This window comes from Tachypleus tridentatus, chromosome 12, assembly GCF_004210375.1.
Source record: "Tachypleus tridentatus isolate NWPU-2018 chromosome 12, ASM421037v1, whole genome shotgun sequence".
Lineage (NCBI taxonomy): Eukaryota > Metazoa > Arthropoda > Merostomata > Xiphosura > Limulidae > Tachypleus > Tachypleus tridentatus.
In genome coordinates this window covers 127,698,909-127,714,306 of record NC_134836.1, presented here as the reverse complement: position 1 = coordinate 127,714,306, position 15,398 = coordinate 127,698,909, and the positions used below count along the sequence as shown (strand labels likewise).

The 15,398-nt window shown below is 34.5% G+C and overlaps 1 protein-coding gene across 3 annotated transcripts in view; it reads left to right on the top strand.

Annotated features, from left to right (window-relative positions):
- Positions 1-6,247: 6,247 nt before the first annotated feature.
- Positions 6,248-15,398, top strand: part of LOC143234656 (leucine-rich repeat flightless-interacting protein 2-like) — a 70,561-nt gene continuing 61,410 nt past the window's right edge. For 2 of the 3 annotated variants that reach the window (XM_076472177.1, XM_076472179.1), the window contains exons 1-2: positions 6,248-6,403; positions 10,882-11,049. In XM_076472177.1, the coding sequence (XP_076328292.1) occupies positions 10,963-11,049 (87 nt within the window). In that variant the 5' untranslated portion in view covers positions 6,248-6,403; positions 10,882-10,962. Of the gene's footprint in view, positions 6,404-6,516; positions 6,676-10,881; positions 11,050-15,398 lie in introns of those variants that run through there. The other variant, XM_076472178.1, reaches the window with a different exon arrangement.

The following is a 15,398-nucleotide window of genomic DNA, read 5'->3' as shown; positions in this document are numbered from 1 at the left end:
GTGGAGAGTAGGAGGGTTATTATTGTTTGGAAGGGGAGTCACCTTCCATAAAACGTCAGGTAACTCTCCTTCTGGGGTTCTTTCTTTTCCTGTCTCTTTGCACTGCTACAACCTGCTTGAGACTCACTGGACCTATTTCTCACTAAAACTTGTCTCATAAGGTTTCTTTCTGCCTGCATTTTAAAATGTTTCTGAAGTAAGACATGACATTGTCATTGAAAAGGTTTATGCTGCGGTTTGCTACAGTTTTGTAAGGGTGAAATTTTTCCACAAAACTTTGTAACTCTCCCCATTTCCACACATTTCCTTGATTAGTGAACCAGGAATATCCTCACTTCCCTCCTTCTCATCTGAAGGCACTTCCTCAGTTGCCTTCTGTTGCTGCTCCTTCTGAAGGTCTTGGAGTTCTTCCGTGGTGAGCTCAGTGTTGTGGTCTTCTGCCAACTCCTCCACATCATCACCACTCACATTCAAGCCCATACACTTGCCTAGTGAGACAATATCCTCGACAACAGGCTCAGCCTCAAAGCCTTCAAAGTCTCTATCTGCTACTGCCACAATTTCTTCCAGGCTGAATTCATGATCCTCAAAGACACTTCCCTCCAGGCTTTATATTTAATTATCAAGTAATGGAGGATATTAAAGTGATTTTTCCAGAACTCTCTGAGGGTTAACTCTGTGTCAAAGGTCACTTCAAAGCACCTTTGAAACAGTGCTTTGGTGTAGGGTTTCTTAAAGTTCGATATGACTTGCTGGTCCATGGGCTGAATGAGAGGAGTCGTGTTAGGGGGCAAGAGCTTCACCGTAATGAAACTGTACTCCTCCACCAACCCGTCCTCAAAGCCTGGTGGCTGAGCAGGTGCATTGTCCATCACAAGAAGGGCCTTGAGTAGCAACTGTTTTCCCTTGAGGTAATTCTTTACACTTGGGGCAAACACTTCATGGACCCACTCCATAAAATATTGCCTGGTTACCCATGCTTTACTATTAGCCTTCCACATGACATTCAATTTACTTTTCAGAGCATTATTTTTCTTAAAAACTCTCGGGTTCTCAGAATGATACACAAGCAAAGGTTTAAGTTTTAAGACCCCACTTGCATTACTACATAACAATAGAGTTAGCCTGCCCTTCATTGGCTTGTGTTCTAGCAGTGATTTCTCCTCCTTGGTGATGTAGGTCCGCTTTGGCATTTTCTTCCAAAAGAGGTCTGTCTCATCACAGTTGAACACTTGTTGGGGAATAAAACCCTCAGCTTCTACATAGTCCTTAAATTCCCAAACAAATTTATCAGCAGCGTCTTTATTAGAACTGGCACCCTCCCCATGTGTCACCACACTATGTATGCCACTTCTTTTCCTAAATTTTTCAAACAACCCCCTACTAGCCTTAAAGGCATCACTTGTATCAGCACTCGTTCCAGGGGTATTTTTTAGGAGGTCAGCATGCAACTGCTTTGCTTTCTCACAAATGATGGCCTCAGAAATGCTATCAGCAGCTAACTGTTTATCGTTTACCCAAATAAACAACAGTTTTTCTACCTCTTCCATTGTTTGTGATTTTTGTTTCGTAAGCACTGTCACTCCTTTTGCAACATCAGCTCCTTTTATGACCTCTATTTTATCACTATGGTGCAGACTGTAGACTTCACCATACCAAACTGTGTAACAAGGTCAGACACGCGAACACCACTCTCATACTTAGCTATGAGATCTTTTTTCACCTCTATTGTGACTCTAACAACTTTTCTTTTTCGTTTGCTGCTTTCATTATCCTTCTTTGACCCCATGGTGGCTTATTTAATCAGAATCTTTAGAAAAACAAAACAAAAATAAAAACGAGAACGTTTACAGCAGATTTTTAGCGTGGGTGTGGACTGAGTGACAGGTGCGGGTAAAATGTTTTGGGCAAGCTTGGCGTGGGCCGAAAATGGTCGAAGGGTCGTTCGGGTCATCAGTCGGGTTATTTCGGGGGGTTCGGGCGACGACAGCTTGGTTCGGGAACCGAGGTACCACTGTATTTTTATGGGCTTTTCCTGCATTTTATTTGATGTTGAGATGATATTTCAGCTTCTCAATATATACATGAGATCTTGAACCAATGGAAATTTTGTTTATAAACATTACTCTTGTTCCTAAATATGAAGAAGGCCAAAGGATACTTTGGATCAGATTATTAAGAGCGGACCAAGAGTTGGCAGTGGACGCTGCTGATTTACCTTCCTACCTTGTACTTTATCAGTTCAAAATTAAGAACATCTAGTGCTGATACCCTTATGTAGCTTTGTGTGAATAATATACAAACGTAAAGCTCAGGGATTCATAATGTACATATGTAGATAGTTCATTGTGTGGCTTTGAATTGAAGGAATTTTAGAAAATTCTCAAATGATACACATGAAGCAGTTTGTTGCTTCTCTGTTTAAGACACATTTCTACAAATCAATTGTTCAAAATTAAAAAAAAACTGATAAACAACTGAACAGATTTTAGTTATTATATATTTGCTTTAAGTGAATTATTGCATTTGTAAACAAGGCATTCTGTATAACTGTAGCCACCTTTCATGCCTACGGTTTTTAACTGACCTCAAACAAAATTATTACGCGCCCTTATATCTCCTGAGAAATGTCATAAAGGTTCATTGAGGTTTGAGCCTTTTATATCACACTAATTTTAAAACCAGCTCTTGAGACGTGATACGCATATGAGGAGTCCTGCACCATTGGATAATTTAAAACAAGACATCTGATGTATCTAGCCATTACCCAAGGAAAACATGGTGACCCTCAACAGTGACATATTCAACTGAAAACCCACATATCAATTTTCGGAAAATCTTAAAGGCACGTCTTAGGTTTGTTGACAATTGATTTGGTGGTTTGCCAGTTATAAATTCACACATATATACGGTCTTTTGTCAAATAATTGTTTATATCATCGTGAAACTTTGTAGAATGGACGACAATTGCCTGTTGTGTAGACACAAGTGTAGGGGACGACGTTTCGAAAGTCTCGAAGACGAAAGGCGGAAGATTTTCGAAACGTCGTCCTCTACACTTGTGTCTCCACAACAGGTAGTTACCGTCCATTCTACAAAGTTTCATCATGAATACTCTGCCTAAACAATCTATCAAAGAATGTTTATATTATCGTTTTCTGAAACTCATATCAACTAAGAACAGCCCGTTTAAATAATCACACGTGCTGTTGTCATTATGAGAAATATTAAGTAAAACTTGTTAAAAATCGTACAGTGATGAACCCTCCAACAAATTATTCATTTATAGCTTTTCAGGTGATAGAGTATACAGAATTCCAGAAACCAAAGGGTTGATCAAAGAAATACTGTGGATTTGGTTTACCTTGGGTTTCAGAAAAAAAATTTGATAAAGTGCATAAGACTTGTGATAAAAGTTAAATATGTGGGTGTGGGAAAAGGAAAATGCTATTAAGTTGGATAAAAACTGGCGGGAGAATAGAAAGCAGTAACAATAAATGTAGTATTATTGTAGTAATACATGATCTGACTGGATCACAGTTACAAACGGTGTGCCTCAGGGTCTTTTGAAGGTCTCTGTTGCTTGCTATTTATGTTAAGGATACTGAATCAGGAATGAAAAAGAAAGCTTTGATATTAGCAGGTAATATTAAGATGGCTAAGTGTGTCAGAAGTGCTGCAGACTTACAGGGAAGATTAACTCATTTGGTACATTGGGTTAATATGTGTAAATGATATGTAATTGTCCAAAATGCAAGGTGATGTATGTAAGTTTCCACATTTCAAATTATTGTTACATTTTAAATGGAACTGTATTAAATAATGTAGCTGCAGAAAGAAATCTTCGTGTCGTGACTGAAAATTCACTTAAGTCATCTGTAATGAATTTGCTATTGTGTATTTATTTTATTTTAATACATATTCAAAACTGGACCCGGCATAGCTAGGTGGTTAAGGTACTCGACTTCAGCTGTATGGGCGTTATAAAGTGATGGTTAATTCTACTAATATTTGGTAAAGTAGCAGCCCAAGAGTTGATGGCGGGTGGTAATGACTAGCTGCCTTCCCTCTAATCTTACACTGTTAAAGCAATATTTAAAACTGCATATGTGTATTGCGAAAGTCACGCCTTTTCTCTAAATTTGCGTCAGAATAAACAGTGTACGATGTATGTAAAATACTATACTATAACCCTCGGAACTTATAATTGTAATAAAACTACAGGTATTTGACTAAGAATGTTTGTGAGTTGAAAATCGTTCAACTTCAGAGAATTAACTTCGAACGTTTATACGAAGACATCGCATAACTTCAGCGAAAAACTAACATGAGAGATAACTTACCTCTTATTCTTGATGACAAGAAAACCACTTGAAATAAAAATGTATTTCAGAACGGCTGGTATGTTTTCGACATTCAATTAACTTCTAAATTAAAATTTTCGGTTATTTGAAATTGTAATATGTAATGTACTTAATATAACAAATCGGAGACTAGTCGGAGATTAATGATAAGGTGTAACATAATAAGTTTTGTTTGTTTGTTTGTTTTGAATTTCGCGCAAAGCTACTCGAGCGCTATCTGCGCTAGCCGTCCCTAATTTAGCAATGTAAGACTAGAGGGAAGGCAGTTAGTCATCACCACACGCCACCAACTCTTGGACTACTACTTTACCAACTATTAGCAGAATTGACCGGGATTCGAATTCGCGACCCTCGGATTACGAGTCGAACGCTTTAACACACTTGGCCATGCCGGGCCATCATAATAAGTTAGGGGCTTGCCTGGGATAGATTGTAATACGTAATACATCTAAAAGGAGCACTGCAGTTAGTAACAGGGCTAATACGATTTGAGGTAGCATCTACAGAAATACTGAAAACAATAAAAGGGATATTATTGTTTTACTGTGTAGATTACTAGTAAGGTCTCATTTAGAGTAGTGTGTATAGGTTTGGCTTTCTTTTCAAGAAAAACTGTAAGAAGGTGCAGAGAAAGACCACTAGGATAGCACCTGGAATTATCAAATGTTTAAGATTGTTAAGGGTTTTGATCATATAGATTTATCAAATGTTTTGAGTTTAACAGTGAAAACAATAGAGCAAGGGTGTATAAAGTCAAATTTTGGCAATGCAGGAATCATCTGCAGTTCTCTATTGCTTTTCAAACAGGATGGTTGGCTCTTGGAATGACTTGCCTCCAAGAGTGGTAAAGACAGCAAATTTAACTGAGTTCAATAAAATATTGGATGAATAAATGAGTAAAAATGGATGATTATAGTTGAGAGCTGGAAGGGACATTCTTGATGGGTTAATAAGCTCCTTTACGTCCCTTTAAAGTCTTATGAAAAAATTATGAACTTATTAATTTGTCATTGTAATACAATTTGTATTTCCCAAGTTAAAGTTGCTAAAAGATCAACCGACTTACAAGCTAACTGATTTTCTCCACTTATGTATATATATAAAAAAGTAAAATAAAGGTGAGCGACTTTTTTTTATCAACATTGTCTCTTAACCCTTGACGACAAGAATTTGTCCTTCAAACTACTACAAGTTGTTTGGATTTTAAGGATAAGTTACACAAAAAGGTATCTGCCTGTAACTTCTCTAATTTTTAAACGATAAAAAAAGGAAAGATAGTTAGTCAAAACACTCACCATTTACACCTCTTCGACTATTATTGTCTAACCCAATAATGATATTTGAAAGTTAGTCTTATAGGACACCGCAGACTACCGTTTCGAATCATTTCTAACTTTATAGTTTACTTATAATGACTTTTGATAACCCGTTTCTACGTTACGGTAAAAATGTTATCAATTACTTTATATATTTTAAATCATAATAAAAGACAAACGGTTGGTCAAGCTTTGTTTCGCAAAATTTAATAATTTTAATTAGCTGTTAAAAGTGAGGTTAAGGAATGCCATGGAGATTGTAATACTTATCAAGTCATTTTTGAGGGGCTGTACGCTAGTTCTTAATGAGATAGCGATAAAGTACTGTCCTCCATATATTAAGCACCTAAGTTTTAATAAATAGAATCTTATACCGATTGATTGGTGAGAAATTTTATTATAAATATCTATTATATTTTGTTCAAGGCCTAAACTGCAAAGTATAAAATTGTATGCACTACAATTTTGTATCTGAATTTTAGTCTTGTTTAATATTAAGGGAGAAAAAGTATTATTTCTAGTTCTTTAATTTTGTCTTAATTTTTTATTTCATAGAAACCAAGCAACCATTCTATCAATACAACAACTGGTGGTCAGCACGTGGTAATCAGAAGAAGTTTCTTGGAGTTATGCGGAATGATTTGTATAATAACAAATAAATTTTCTGAAGTAGCTGTTGTAAGTTATGAAGAAAGAAACAGTTGGCAAACTTATGTTTCGAAGGTATTAATGAAACGTAAATTGTTGATAAAAGTTGGTAAACTAAATTAACTTCAAGAGAAAACAAATAATGGCCTTTCTTTACTTTGTTTTCATTATTTTTTTTTAAACATCCGGGAATCGTTAGTAGGCCTACTCATCTCAAGTTTATGGTGATATTAGTGTTCCAATTTGGTAATCCAAGTGTATAGTAATATCTTCTTTACATGTTGTATGTAAACGCAGTAAAGTTAAAAATTTATACAAACGTTCATAAAGTATTTTACAACCCAAAGGTAAGTGTAAATTTACAAATTCTTAGGAAAAAGAAGAGGCGTTTTTATCAGTTTAAACATTTAAATTTTATCTACAAACCACAGGAAAATTAAGAGTTCGTTTCACATTTAAAAATATAAATTAAACTAGGACAAATACTACTAACAGACTGTAGTTTTTATGGTTCGTTTTAGCGTACGTATTAAAACGCTTTCATAAATGCAGTAAAAATTAAAACAGTTATAAACTGAATATGATGTCAGCTTTTGTGAAGCTAGAATTTTGATTTGGCATATATATATATATATATGCTTATTAATAAACCTATGGTAGCTTGGTGTGTATTATTTTGTTCTAAACATAGGTTAATCCATTTGCAGAATTATTTCAGAAACACTAAAGTAAGCAAAGAGGTTTAACAAAAAAGTTTTTTCCCAGAAGTTTTGGTAATAGAACTAAACTGTAGATGAAATAATGTAGCTATGCTTTCAAGAATATGGAATTTAACTGTAAACTTGAGAATGATGAAGTTTATTCAAAGAAAAAATAAGTTAAGCAAGTAAACTGCACTTAAGACAAAGATGGATCTTTGTATCTTAGATTTTGTTTAAAAGTTTTTATGGATAAGCTGGCTGCTATTGAAAATGGGAAAAAGAACCTTAATGTTTTACAACATTTCAATAATTAAACTATATGTATATTTTTCACTATTAATGTTTGAGAATTATTTGTAAGGTAATACTCTAAAAAAGTAAGCCTACATGAGAATATAATTATTGTTTTCAATTCAAAATTTAAGAATTATTTTGAAAAATAAACAACCTAAGTATTACATATAAGCATTTAGTTTTATTATACACTGTGTCACAGCTAAGGCTAAAGAGAGTATTGCCTGTTTGAGAAAGGGGTAATAAATTTTGGCCAAGATATTAAATGTTTGTCCTTTTATACACACAAGTTTGTTAGTATAATAAATTATATGCATTGTGAAACATTATTCACTACAGAAAGTTTGGCAATTGAAATATCTTGAAAACAAATTGTCTCTCATGCAGAACTATACAGATTTAATAAGTAAGAAGGTACATCTTATGATCACATTTTGAGAAAGATAGTTTTTCTCTGCAAGATACAAAGATAAAACTAAGAAGAGCTAATAGTATACATAAGTTATGATGGACCATGCATCACGTGCGAACCTTATTATAGAAACTTGACTTCATCTTTTAACTATCATCTTTTGGTGGTTGGATCTTTCATATAATGCCAGTTTGTACCACAGTTTTTCTTCTCTATGTGGCCATTTCAGGACATTATTAGCTAACTTAGTTGTGACGATGACTTCATACTGACCACTAACAACAATCAGAAGTTTCTGGGCGTGGTTTTGACATCATAACTGGCCAGCACCCAGCCACCTTGAAATAAGATGCAACCATCAGGCCAACCTGTTCTTAAATTGCTGTGTGCATTGGAATGTAGTTAAGGTGAAGACTGTTGTTTGGAGCATTATTTCAAGAGATGGACCCTTTTGGTTAAAGAAGGTTCTTTTTATCCCAAACAGTGTCATCCCATTTCATATCTTTGTCAAAGAAAATTATGATGAAGTTAATTAACAGACTGTTTACAACTTTAGTAAACTTGTGGGCTTTTTGAACAATAGGCTCACACATACTTTTGCTCATTGTAAAATTTTAGTCAGTAAATCTGGTTTTGTCACTCACACTATCTACATTTCTCTTACCATGACATGTTGCAGAATATTTCCATGTGAATGATTTCTTGTACTTTCTGCTTAACTGCTGCAACAGGTAGACCATATAAATGTTTATAAATTCTGTTAGTGACTCATTGTTTCAGATGACTTCTTCAGCTACCATCATGTCAGGTGAACTGGATCAAACTCATTATCATAAAAAAACTCAACAAAAGCATTAACTGTTTTTGTTTTACTTCTTTTGTATTTGAGCAGATAAGATAAGTTTTGCATTAATCTTTGTGCAAAGCTGCAACTGTGAACAGTGCATTACATGGTTCCATCATACATTCAGAACCTCATTTTGTTATTTAGGGTTGAAGTTCACTGCAAAGACTGTTTTTAAAATTCAGACAGTTCCATCATTTGCATTGTAAGAAGTACAATCTTTATCCTTATTTCTCTTTGTATTAAGATGTTGAGTAATAGTTGTAAACTGATATTACAATCTGAAGGAGTTCTCTCCAACAACTTTCTTTCACCTTACACATCTCTTACTTGGTTGAAAATTACACTAATAATCTTCCCAGGGAACTGAGGGAACATGAACTAAAATTTCAAAATTTATGCTAGGAGTTGAAGATGAGTTCCTGGTTGAACATCTTTTTGGCATTTTGTCTCCTTCCTTTATAAGATATTCTACTGTCTTTTTGGAACCTTTATGTGCTTCTTGCATATTCACATTCTATTTTCTTTTACCTTATTCCTCTCTCCCCCCCCTCTCATAAAAGCTATTCTTATTGTTGGTGTTTTTAATTCATTTTGTTCAGTTGATTGAAAATCAAATTGTTTGTTGCTTTCAACTTGTAATGTGCATTTATTAAAATTGTAAAAACTTCAATAACTTGTTTTACTAACAGATACGTATAACCATTAACAATATGTACCAAAATGCTACATACAATTGTGTTCTGGGTGTCATGCAATCATAATAAAAATTATAGTTATAGGTCTATTTATTTATTCATTGGTGAAACCAGTAGCACTGCATTCTAGGTATTCCCACATTTGCCTTGTATCTCTCTCTCTCTTCACTGTACAATGCAGTGTTTGTAGGCTAGTGGTTTCAGTCAGCAGATGTTTGTTTGTGTGCCACATTTTGTCACTTAGTCTACCTGTGATGACCATCTCTCCATTTGACTCTATTCTCAAGCAAATGGCTCAGAGTATGAAATTTCTCTTTGTTGTGTGCTGTTTTCATATTTTTGGTGATTGCACAAACAACATAATTTTTGTAATAGGTGAAGGGCCATCAGCCAACCTGTTATTTGTAATAGGTGGAGGGCCATCAGCCAACCTGTTATTTGTAATAGGTGGAGGGCCACCAGCCAACCTGTTATTTGTAATAGGTGAAGGGCCATCAGCCAACTTGTTATTTGTAATAGGTGAGGGGCCATCAGTCAACCTGTTATTTGTAAGAGGTGAAGGGCCATCAGCCAATTTGTTATTTGTAATAGGTGAAAGGCCATCAAACAACCTGTTATTTTATTTCCTTTCACTCTGGCACAGGCAGGATAAAATGCCACTTTCAGTTTTTTTCAGGTTCATTTTAGGAATTTACTTTATCCATTCTGCTGGAAGAAATCCAGTTTGTATTTTCTCCAGCTTGCTTACAAGAGCCTGTTGCCAATACTACATTGTAGTCTTCTAGCCACCTCAGGCAGGGTGTAGTGACCATGACGTCCATTTTTATGCTTGTATTATGGCTAATTATGATTACTGAAAAACATTATTGACACTTTAAAAAAATATCCTATATTACTGTGTATATTGCCCCTTCCCCCTAGTACAGCGGTATGTCTCCGGATTTACAACACTAAAATCAGGGGTTTGATTCCCCTCGGTGGGCTGAGAATTTGGTCCTCCAGATTGGGGGTTGTGCAGTAGGCTAACAACCTACTCACTTAAAAAACAAGTCTGTTACTGAAACCGCAGTGATTACGGCCCTATGTTCCTTATGCAATCTAGTGGCATTATTATTTATTTATTACTGTGCATATTATCAGTAATTTGAGAGATTACAGAAACTTACAGCCACGTTGACTGAATCTTCACTAACAACTGATGTCTGACATACTCTTCCTGATGTACATTTTATTTGTGTGGTTACTGAGACTGTGTTACAGTATCCATAAATAGGTTTAGATGAATTTCTCATGATTAACATAAGTACAACAAGATCTAATAAATTATCTCATACAATATGTAGAGAATCACCCTTCACCTTATTGAATTACTCAAGTGTATGTATTTATTCTGTAACTTTGTCAGCCAGTTGATAAGTGTTTAATATTCAGGGTTTTCCATTAACTCCTTTTGAGAGAATAATAGAAAAAAGAAACCATATAAGCAAAATTCTGCTCAAAGAAAATTCCTTAAATGGTCTTACTAAGAATAGTGTTAACATCAATAGCAATGTGTATGTAACAAACATGACATTTATAAACCTGTATGTGATTCTTGGTTTCAGTCTTTCTGAAAATGGGAGTGTGCTGAACCTCAGAAGAAATATTGTATTTTATTCTGTGTGGAACCCAATAAGAATTTGGCCATGGCTACAGTTGGGAGTGGTCGTAAAAGGGCTACGACTAAGTTGTATTCTGTGGAGGATCAGGCCTTAGATCAGATTGCTCGTGAGGTAAGTAAAATGACACCTGGTAATACATGGTGTGCTTATTAGTACACACATATGCTTAATAAAACTACAAGTTGTTATTAGAATGGTATTTAATTTGTAGTTTTTCCAAAAGGGGGCTGAAAGCTGTGTGGAGAGGTCACCTGCTTTCACTACCTGTACCACTATTCAGTAATGTTTTGTCTGTCAGTCAGTCAATAAACACCAAAAGGGATGATTAATGTTTCAATTTGTACTATTGTGAAATCACTAAAATGTGCTTTCTGTGAATTATGAGATGAATCACACACTATGTTGGTTGTAACACAGCATGACTTATAACCTTCTAATGGGTTATAACACAGCATGACATATAACCTTCTAATGGGTTATAACACAGCATGACATATAACCTTCTAATGGGTTGTAACACAGCATGACATATAACCTTCTAATGGGTTGTAACACAGCATGACATATAACCTTCAAAAGCAAGAAACAAAAATATTTGTTGCTCTTAATTTTGGTTTTGTTTACTCTCGAAATAAAACACTTTTGGGGGCCCTGCACAATAATGTCTAGTTATAAGTTTATAAATGTGTACCTCCACAGGGTGAACAAACAGTCACTAAACAGTCATTTTATTTAAAACATATTTAAACTTCTCTCTATTTTACAGAAACAAACAATAATTAAACTGGTTTCAATTCCATCCATAATATTTCTTTAGTTACAACCATGTAACTGTTCTAACTTTATGGTAATTGTCCTAGTGTGTCTAAATGTGTTCATATAAGTAAATACTGTAATTGTTGACGACACATTAAAACAGAAAATGAAATCTTTCTGGCATTCAGTAAATGAACTCATTCCTGAGGTTAGTATTATATTATTGTTTGTAAAATAAAAAGTGAAGGTGTGGCTACCCCTTTGACCAATTAGAAAAATAAAGTAAAATAAAGATTAAATTAACACCAATATTAAAGTAGCTCAGACTACAGATGATACAACATTTGTAAAAAGTGTGGAAAATAATATCAGTGTTCAAATGTACCAGTCAGTGTTTTGACATTTTGTTAATGTTAATCAAATGTACCAGTCAGTGTTTTGACATTTTGTTAATGTAAATCAAATGTACCAGTCAGTGTTTTGACATTTTGTTAGTGTTAATCAAATGTACCAGTCAGTGTTTTGACATTTTATTAGTGCTAATCAAATGTACCAGTAAGTGTTTTGACATTTTGTTAGTGCTAATCAAATGAACCAGTAAGTGTTTTGACATTTTGTTAGTGCTAATCAAATGAACCAGTCAGTGTTTTGACATTTTGTTAATGTTAATTAAATGTACCAGTCAGTGTTTTGACATTTTGTTAGTGCTAATCAAATGAACCAGTCAGTGTTTTGACATTTTGTTCGTGTTAATTAAATGAACCAGTTAGTGTAAATTAAAGTGGTATCATTTATTGTTAGAAGAAACAATTGTTCTGAGTTATATAAAACAAAAACTTTAAATCTTTTTCCATATTAACCAGCACTATGAAATAAATATACATAATTTTTAGATTATCTTACATTACAATATTTCTTGGTCTCAGGAGGGTATAATCTAATCAAAGTTTTAGTCATGTATCATTTGATATGAGGCCTGGCAAGCCAGGTGAGTTAAGGCACTCGACTCGTAATCCGAGGGTCATGGGTTTGAATCCCCCCTTGCACCAAACATGTTCACCCTTTCAGCCATGAGGGAGTTATAATGTGACAATCAATCTCACTATTCGTTGTTTAAAGAGTAGCCCAAGAGTTGGCGGTGGATGGTGATGACTAGCTGCCTTCCTTCTAGTCTTACACTGCTAAATTAGGGATGGCTAGCACAGATAGCTCTCATGTAACTTTGCACAAAATTCTAAACAAGCAAACAAATCATTTTATGTTTTCATGTAAACAAAGATTGATTGTTATTTTACATATGATTACATCAGCTTTATATGTAAAATATAGAACTTTTAAAAAGTAACTTAATGTAAATAGTCCAGAGTTGTCTTTTATAATAGGTAGGTTATGAAGGAGATTGATTTGGGTGGTAACAATTTACATTAAATGTATTTACACACACACACACATGAGATTATTTAAAGAAATGGTCATTTCTTAAGATTGTTTAAAAGGGGAATTAACTTTGATTTAATGAGCTGATTGGTCAGAAATACACGTATTAATTAGATTGGCTGTTATCTATGTTTTACCTTCTCCCTCCACAGGTCCTTTTAAACAAAACACCAACTCTTGAAATGAAGTGAATGTATATGTAACATACATTCTTTGTATACAAACTTCTTTCACAAAAATTAAACTACAAAATGTCAGCTCATAAAAGTTTTAATATTTTAAGAGAGAGAGAGAAGGTAACTGACATAGATTCAAACCTTGTTACTACCTGTTGTTTTCATTCGTATAAAATGGAAGATTTTGCCTTAAATGACTAGTGACTGGAAGCCTTTACATGTATGTATAGTCAAGAAAAATCCATTTTGAAAACACTTTAGGATTATGATCTTCCAATACAGAACAGAATCTGAAACAATTTCAAATATGTGCAGGAGGCTATTGAAGGGATAACAAAAAAAAATTAGAATTGTGGTGCTCCTAATAAACCAAACTAGAAGACAGCAGAAGTGGAACAAAGCTAGAAAGAAAAGTGAGGCACACACTTAGGATATAATGTATAATAAAGGAGGAAGTTATTTAAATAAAAGAATAGAATTTAATGACAGAAGAAAGAAGTTAGCAAGCAATACAAATCAATTCTGTTGGCAGTGAGGTCCAGTAATTTCAGTGTAACAAACTCTGATAGGGCAACAGGACATCAAAGAGCTAAATGTTGGATGTCTTAGAACTGATGAAGAAAAAGATGATTTTTACTTGAAGAGATGCATGTGCCAGCTACAAACAAATTGGGCAACTCTCTGGAAAATGGGCTGGACTGAAGGCATGTGACAGAACTTAACAATTAGTTGATGGACATTGGAAACATGAGTGTTATTGGATGAATTAGAGAGGACTTTTCTGAGTAGCAAAGACTGATTCTTCCCAGGCAAAGAAAGCAGAAGTATATGACATTATCAATTTATTAGTGATGGAATGAAAAAAATAAGGACCTCAGAGACTGGTTAATGACCAGTGTTTCCCAAACACTTCTTAGTAACCATTATACACCAAAGGGATATAGACTAATAGCTGTATCAAATGTATGGTAAAGGAAGCAACAAGAAGACCTATGAAGGAGAGGAACCATCTGCTTACCAAGATGAAGAGATAATTAGGAGATCCACAGACTCAAATGTCATAGTCAATACAACACTCTCTGACATTGGTATTTTTAGACACAAAAGTAAAGGATTTTGGAATCTAAGACTTTATGATATGATGTATGTTATACATACTGTAAACCAACATTTAGCAAGTGGAAATCCTAAATTGAGCCAGCTAGCCATGAGAATTCTTGCTGTGTTTTGTCGTCTTTGTATATATAACTGATCGATTAGTGCATGGTAAAGACCGTAAAGTAACACCATATACAGTGTTGACAATTATGATTGTTATAACCATCTTACACATGCAAGTTCAAATTGTGGAGAGTCTGCAGAAAGCTCAATTTTGATATTTGATTGTAAAACAACAACAACAAATGTTTGTTGAGTCAAATAAACCTTTTGAATGTTGCCTACCAGGTTTCATGTAAACAGGTCTTCATGCTGATGAGACAGAAAAGTTCCACTAAAGAACTGTGCCAACTTTTTGGAAGTTGTGGTCAGACTTTTCAATCTCGAATCTTTTAATTTTGATATCTTAATGGCTAAATTCTTGAAATCTTAGCTGGATTTTAAATCTTGTATGTATTTATATTCTGTTTTGGCTCAGTCAGATGTCATTAAACTGTGTGTTCTTTATCTTACTTAAATTAGGATAAAGTAGGAGAGTTGTGAAGCTTTAAGTAATTACATGAACAAGTGTGTTATTAAGACTTACCTGTTGCTGAACTTGCTGGGACCCTTTAAACTGTGCAAGCATTGTGGTGTAAAAGTCCATTCTATTATTTCTTGAGGAAAGAACAGTCCAAGAGATGGCAGCAGGTGCTGTCAGGTAGTACATTTCCTGTAATTTGACAATTCAAGGTTAGAGATAGAGACAGATAGCCTTGGTAGCTTTGTTATAAAACAAACAATTAAAACTGTTATCATACTTCGTGAACACTTTAATTGGATCCATTTGGTATGTTGTTCAGACTGTACCACCGTCATACTTCATGAATACTTTAATTGGACCTGTTTAGTACGTTCATCAGACTGCACCACCATCATTCAGCACAGAGGTTC